Here is an 8,016-nt window from a genome sequence, read left to right on the forward strand (position 1 = left end):
TTTCTTGCTTCTGTTGTGTTCTTGGGCTGAGGATTTTTGTTTGTTTGCTTTTTGCTTTTGTGTGTTTTGTTTTTTTTTTTGATGGTGTCTTTGGTTTTGAAGGGTGTTTTTGTACACCCGTTTTTAAGGAGACAGTTCAGGATTGCTTTAAGGGGTGTGGGTTGTTTTTTTTTTGTTTGGCTTGTTTTGGGCGAGCTGTTTTTTTTTGTTTGGTTGTTTTTTTTTTTTTTCAGGGGATTAGTTATCTTTTAGGTATTTTTTTCCCCCCCTCCATTGTTTATGGGCAACTTCCTGCCTTTTCATTCCATTTGTGTCTATTTTTTTTCCCCAACTAGCAGTTTAGCATTAATATATTTCTTTCCAATATAGTGTAAAATATGTGAAGAGTGGAAAACTCTGCCCCTTTCTTGATGCACGACAGCCTTTGGGAAAGCATACTCCCGCTTTCACCAGTTCTTTAGATAAGCACGCGACGGTAACATCCTTATCCTTGTTGAAGGAGGCACACCACTAGCACCACCAGGTGGCACGTACCTCAAGCTGTTCAGCCTCTCTTCCTGCTGCTTAATTAATGCCCACGGGACTGTAACTAGGATTCTTTTGAAGCCAAGGCTCTCAAAGTCATATGGATGTTAGTCCATAATCTTCATCATTTGACACCAAGTTGGAGCAATCAGTTTAAGGGCCTAAGTAAAATGAGTAGAGCTAAATCTGTCTCCAGATTAAGCTATGAGGGATTCTATCTATATATTGCTTTTACTGTCAAAGGGGGAATGAGTCTAACTTGAGAGGTTCTTCAGCTATTGTTCTAGAGACCTCTGACACAGAAGTCATAAACAAAAGGGTTTCAATTAGAACAAAAAAAAAGAAAAACCTTACAAACTCAGATTCCCAACATTCCTGCTAGCCTTTTTAGCCAATAGTCATGTAACTGAAATGCACATTATTAGCAGTGCAGAATCTATTGGTGAGTATTGGTTGAGATTAGAGAAAAAAATCATTTCCAAGTTATGTCCAAATAGAAGGCGGTGGCACTGGCAGTTCACATGTTCTTGTCTGTCACCTCTCTCTGCTGTGTGAGAAGATGGCAGGATGCTCTGGGACAAGAACAAGACAAATGGCCCACAGCAGGTTGAAACTGCTCCCTGGTAAATTGGGAGGGACAATACCTGCACTGCTCCCACCCCTGGCCTGTAAGCACTTTGGGTCATCAAGAAATCTTCCCTCTGATCAAAGAGCTCGCAAATAGGAGCATGAGTTCATGCTATAAGATGACCAAAACTTGGTAATTGTTCAAGAATCTCTGGGTGCATTGAGACAGCCACCTCTGCCTGCTGTAGAGCAGCTGTAACTGCCTACGACTGAGTGCTGTTTCTGCTGTGACTGGTGCAAGGTGTTTGGGAGGAATAGTGTTCTTTGGAATAACTGGCATCAGAAGGAAACTAAGTGTAAAAGCATATGAGAGCTGTAGTGTAATTATAGATGCTCTAAGGCAGAAGACTGGCAGCAGATACCACTTTGAATGCAAAAGATTTCATCAGTGTCTCAAAAGTGGCAATTTTGAAGGTTTTTTGTAGAGCTCTATTCATAGACTGGTTTGTGGGGAATAATGTGTAAAATTTTAGTCAATGTGTATGTCAAACAGACCTTTCCAAAATTTAGTTTGTGGTTAACAAGCTAAAAGCACCCAGTTCCTTCCTGCCTTCAGCTAGCCACATCTGCACAGTCTTCTGAAAGGGCATAAGGAGGAAAATAAAAACTACACAATGCTACAGCAGACTCGATGGCACCTGAGATTTGCAATTATTGATCACAGCTCTGGTCTTTTTGCTACTTTTTGTTAACCAAGCAGCCCACTCATCTTACCACATGCTGCACGTTCTGCGCCACAGAGAGAAATTCTTTCGATTCCTTCTGCCTATATTCTGGGAGAAATTCTATGTTGGCAACACGAAACAGCCCAACAAAGTACAACACATCTTTGTTTTCTGCCTGTACTGCAAGAAACAAAGACAGACCCCAATTATTTTCAAGTAACAACGAAACATTTTTTTCTGATCAAATTTTAAACCAAGCTAATCTATTCAACCTTAAAGTGGAGATGACTACCAAATCAACCTTATGTATTCAAAGACATTTTTTTCTAGATGAGTACCAAAATATGGAGACTAATCAAGCACCTGCTTCCTAAACACAACCTAAGACACCACAGTACAAACCAACTGTAACAGAAGTCATGTCAGCATCCAAGTTCAAGAATATCCCTAAGGAATCTTAGGCAGCACTTCTTTAAAACAAAAGAAAACAAAACAAAACAAAAAAACAATTACAGATCAAGTATTTGCTTTCCATATTTTAGTGTCTTTTTAGCCTTTTAAAATCTATTCTGCCTAAGGCACAGATATCTTACCCAGTCTCTAGCAGGCCAAGAAATGCAGTGGAGGTCAGAATCTTTGTGGAATCAAGTTAGGGGAGTTGTCTACACAATTAACTAGCACACATACGCAAAACTTTTGTGTAAGTCTTGGGTTGGGAGAGGTGTGTGGGGGCTGGAAATTCCACTTCCTAAAACAGCAGTTGTGCCTACTGCTATAATTCCTTGTTCATTGAACCCTGTGAAGCGTAACAAAGGTATTCCAGGTTTTATGCTTATCTTAGGAAGAGCCTTCAGAACAAGTGAGATCCTACAAGCAACTGGTATACAAAATAAAAGTGCTACTAGGAGTAGTGATATTTGAAGTCAGTGTGAGCTTTCAGCAACTCACCAATGAAGAGCCAAAGTAAAGTCCAGGTTACAACTCCAAAAATAAATAGAATGAGGGTAAAAATAATTATTTTGTTTTGAAAATTCCACAGCAACTTCTCTTTTTTCTTCAATTTGTCATGTTTTTTCCTTGCCAGAATCCTCTTTGCCAACTTATCTTCTGCAGATACCATTTGGACTGAAATGTTGGCTACCTAAAACAAGGTGGAAGACAACAAGCGAATGTGGAACATTGCAAACAGCAGCTGACCGACCAACAGCTAGAACAGAATCCCACACACATTTTTCTGTTACTCACATACAAAACTATTGTTAATACAGTAGCAGTTTAAAACTGCAGAGAAGTAAGGTCCAGACGCTTGCAGATACAAAACAGTCCAACCCTATGGCATACAGAAGTAAAAACACAGCATAACCTAGGATAACAGCTCACCATGCAACAGCCATCTAACATTAACCATATGAACAAATACATATATCCTTGGGCATCTTTCATTAACATAAATTAGCCCTATTTTGTCTAAAGGACAGGTAGCCTTGAAATACCTTGCACTGGCTGCAGCTGAGATGTATATACATACACAAGTACTGCAGAACAGCAGCTTTTCACTGGTGGCTTGCTAACGTGACCTAGCAAGCCTTCTCACTACCCAAACATTTGCTGTTTTGATGCAAGTTCTGCGTACAGGCAGACATATGTCCAGTCAGTCATTCCTCTATTTGTGTGAAGCTGGAAGAAGGTGGTATTATGATATTCAAGTAATCAATCCTTTTCCATATACACTAACTTGTCCTTTACATGCTAAGTAACTAGGAAACACGTGTACGCACACTATTCATGTGTCTTCCCAGCCCATGGTCAAAACATGACTGCTGTTCCAGAAACAAAACCACTTCCTTCTCAGGCCAGCTTAATTAATTTCAATGACATTTTCAAGATGGATCTCACCTGTGGCTGGGACCTACTCAGAGCTACATGATCTCCCAGGAACACAAACCAGAAGTCTTTGACACAGCCTGGTGCATCATTTGTTCAAGGTGCAGGTGGACTCACTCTACTGAGGGACAGACTCCTGCCCCATCATCCCTCCACTTCAGTGCTCAAACACACGGAAGAGCTTACAACCACGCAAGAACAGATGCACATATAACAGCACATGCCTCATCTAGGGCAGATCTGGTTGTTCTTTGAGCTGAGTAGTCCTCCTTAGCATCTACAGAGCTACAAGATGTAGACATTGAGGAGAGTGACTGCAACAAGTTCTCAGGCTGTTTGACAGCATCTTGTCTTCAAAGCCTCTCAGAAGGTACATAGCAAGAATCTGTGGCCTACTGTAGAATGAAAGATGTGAGCACAAAACTCATTGTTCATCCCTATTTTTCACTGGAGGAGGGAGAACACTATCAAAGTCAGGAAGCACCTAGCTAAGAATTGCACTCCAAATTACTAATGTGGGATGATACATTCATTCAGTGACTATAAAAAAATAAACACATGCCTTTGGAGCTTAACACCAACGAAATGCCAAGCATAAATTTGCCAAAGCACTGCCATGAAATCAACTGAAATAAGTTGTTTCCTTCTTTCCAGCAGTATTAGAGCCACTTGTGAATTATTATGTCTGGTTTTGAGCCCATCAGTACAACAGATACATTGATAAACTGGAGCAATTCCAGGGAACAACCACTGAGAAGTGAGGGGCTAAGGCATGTATTGCACAGTGAAAAGCTGAGTGCTCCAGGGATATTTAGCTGTAGATGAGAAGGCAAAAATCAATGCAAGTAAAGCTAGTCATAGATTTCCCTGCTTACTGTGGCTTACAGAAAACACAAAACCACTATTTTCTCTGTGATATACAGTGAAGAGAGCCACAACAGTCACATGTGGCAGCAATGGAAATTCCTTCTGGACACATGGAAAATAAAGTATTTCACCATGAGGGCCAGGCACCTGGGCTATACCAGCAAGGTCAGGGAATCCGCGTCCCTACATATACACACAATTCAGTGGGACAAGGCCCCAAGAGATCTGGCCTGACCTTATGTTAGCTCTGTTTGGAACAGAAGTGTTCAGTAGATCCCCTTCAGAAGCTTCCACGAGCCTAACTTTTTCTATGATTCTCTAATATTATGCCTTAGTAATACTGTTGGTAAGAGAGCTCTGTACATCCTCACAGAGAGGAAGAACATAAGCTCTGTCATTACAAAGATCCTCCTGCAAGGCCCATAGTCAAAAATAACAGCAACCTTTCATTTCAGTGTTTAGAGTGTACAAAGGTGAGTTGAACAATGAATAAATTGAATATTAGAGTAATAAGACCTAGTAGAATGCTTCACAATTTCCTCAAGCTAAATGGGAAAATATCCTGACTCATATCTTCTGTCTAGGTAACTAGACAAAGTAACTACCAGCACTTATTTTTCATAAGTGCTCTTAAAAAGGAATAAGTTTGCCTGTTTTCCAAACGTATTTGTTTTTTTAACTTGAAGTACAATTATGTGTAAAGATCAAAACCAAACTGCTTGTTTGTTTAAAGCTATGATCTGTCCTGTTAAGTTCCTCTATAGTCTCAGGTGTTCATTAGGACAACTTGAGACAGCTTGATGAGCTCTCAGCTCTAACACCTGAACTTAGGGCTGCTTTATGGAGCAGTGGGGACACTTGCTGCTTTTATCAAGACTGACACAAGAAAAACATATTTAAGTTGTTCTATGTCATTCTCATTGATGTCTGTAGAGCTAACCAGACAGATTCATTCTTAAAAATTAGGTACAGAGATCTCTGTCAAGGATCAATAAAGACTGCTCAGGATTGACACCATCGGAATATAAATGTATGCTGGGAACAATTAATGTCTTCATTCCATCTACTCCAACTGTAATCTTTTTTTTTAAAAAAAATGCACTTCATGTATCAAAGCTTGCAAGGCAGACTTCTGTTACATGGGATTCAGAGCAATACTGAATATTATGCTCCACGTTATAAATATTTCCGTAAGTTAAATAGCGTAACATAAACACTTTGTATTAAGGAAAATAGCAAAGTTATGCTGTTCCCTTCCCTGAATAAAAATCACAATTCTTAATTCATTTTTTTATTATTATTATTTCCTATATTCTAGAAGTGGTTTCCAGCTAAAATTCCAGTTTGACTATCACTATATACTGAATTATTTAATCACTTTGTTGTCGTGGGTTAACAGTCATGCAGTAATCATCTTCTGTATCTTTTCAGGAATAAACAAGCACTTCACCTACTCTACTGTTTACTTTCTTGCGTAGCAATCGATTTCTTTTTGGAAAAACATGACACCAACATTAGCCTTTCATATTGTCACTCTAGCAATCCCATTATTTCAGCCTGAAAATACATGTTGTTAGAAATCCGAAGATACACTAACAAGCATTGACATTTTCAGATTGAGCTGTAAAATATAAAGGTATAACAAATCCAACCAGAATGTCAAAGTTAATACTTGATAATTAGATCATAGCAGATCTAATAGTCTGAAGAAGTGTATGAAATCAAGAATGCTTAAGCCAGCCTACTTACACTTAGTTCATCTTCAGGTTTAGCTGCTGGGTGATCATTTTTTTCATCCATTCTAGAAGAATTAATTTGATTGCTTGTCCCAGCTAAAAAAATAAAAGTTTTAAAAAATAAATAAATATTAAAAGCCTTGCACTTTTCCCCTAGGCACTGCTCTTGCTTCTGAAGCGGAAGACAGCTAACAGCAAAGACCAGGACCAAAAGAGGCATCAATTTACTTTAATGAGTTTCCAATTGTAATCTCATCTGCCCTGTTGCTCATTTGTGAATATTAGAAGATGCTATCAAGTAACTTTAGACATCAAAGTCAGTCTGAATAGAATAGGCTTTTCATAGTCTTTTCTTTTAAGCTGAAATAGACTCCAGCTTGTTAACACATCAAATCAGTGCTAAAATCTATGCATCATTAAAATCTAATCAAATTAGTTGCCATGAACAAGAAAAAAAGTAGCAAGTAAAAGAAATGAGAGCAAAATTATGCAGCTATAAAAAAGGAAAATAAATGTAAGCATCTTGAGCAAGAGTGCTGCATGTAACAAATGACCATTTCAAACAAAAATAGCATTTTGACTCTTACAGGATGTTGTGGGGTACCTTTTGAAAACTCAAATTTGCTTATTGCAACCTAGAAATAAGCTTCTCCAGACAACATATTTTGAGTTGTTAAAATACAACAGGCTTCCAACTGAGACTCCTTTCTGCAACCAAAGGCAGGAAGTCACTTGTACCATAACAGTCCCATCCTACTTTCTTGGGTAATTAAATATTTACAGACTATGTAAAACAGTACTTTCCTGAATGGATGCTAACTATAGAGCTGTCTTTACTTTCAAGTGATTAACAGTTTCAGTTCCTTCCTTAGGACAAGTTCAGAAGTGGCACTGGCAACAGGCCAAGTTTTTATTATTAAAAATGTGCACATTCTGAGTTTATCTTCAAAGATATCAAACCTAGACTAAAAACCTTAACAAATTTAGCAACATAATAATGCAGATGTATAGAATGGAAAAGATGCTTGGAACTCACCTGTTACAGGTCTGGCTGCAAGACCTATGCTCCATAGGCATAACCAGCAATAGAATTATTATTATTTTTTACTATAGGGCAAAGAAATCCCAGAGTTACATAATGTACTTGTAAACTAAGATACGTCTTGTCTGCATGTCCGTCTTTGGCTAATGCCCTGAAGCACAATATTTATGCCCTCAGTCATTTTTTATTATTTCTGCTAGAACTGCAAATTGTTTTATCCATATCATATGATACCATAAACTCTGGGCCTTTTTAACTCTTTAGTACTTTAAGAGAGGAAAAAATACCACTACTCACTTATCCTACATTACTACAATTCATCTCCCAGTTAAAAGTAAAACAACAACAACAAAAAAAAAAGCACACCATTTTGCCAGAAGTAAAATAGAAGAACAGAATGCAGTTACAGAGAGTAGTGGCGTCACCTTGAAGGATTCTCTTCTCCAGGCTGGACAACCCAAGCACTTCTCAGCCTCTCTTGGCAGGACATGCCTTCCTCTTACCAGCTCTGTTGCCCTCTGGAGGCATCCAAGGACCTTAACATCCTTTTTATATTTTGGAGACCATAACAGCACACAGTATTCAAGGTGCAACTGCACCAACACTGCATACAGTGGGAGAATCATCTCTTTTGGCCATCTGACTATGTTTCATGAATCCTTAAGTGAGG

General features: G+C 38.7%; 1 protein-coding gene across 1 annotated transcript in view; it reads right to left on the minus strand.

The window, feature by feature from the left end:
- The window catches only part of TMPRSS7 (transmembrane serine protease 7), a gene marked incomplete at both ends in the record, with an annotated part of 32,781 nt that extends 26,413 nt beyond the window's left edge, over positions 1 to 6,368 (minus strand). Inside the window, 3 exons of the mRNA XM_084286106.1 lie at positions 1,867 to 1,997; positions 2,766 to 2,958; positions 6,318 to 6,368. Coding sequence (XP_084142232.1) covers positions 1,867 to 1,997; positions 2,766 to 2,958; positions 6,318 to 6,368 — 375 coding nt within the window. The remainder of the gene's footprint in view (positions 1 to 1,866; positions 1,998 to 2,765; positions 2,959 to 6,317) is intronic.
- Positions 6,369 to 8,016: the final 1,648 nt, after the last annotated feature.

The sequence above is a fragment of the Netta rufina genome, assembly GCF_964035555.1.
Source record: "Netta rufina genome assembly, chromosome: 1".
In the NCBI taxonomy this organism is placed as follows: domain Eukaryota; kingdom Metazoa; phylum Chordata; class Aves; order Anseriformes; family Anatidae; genus Netta; species Netta rufina.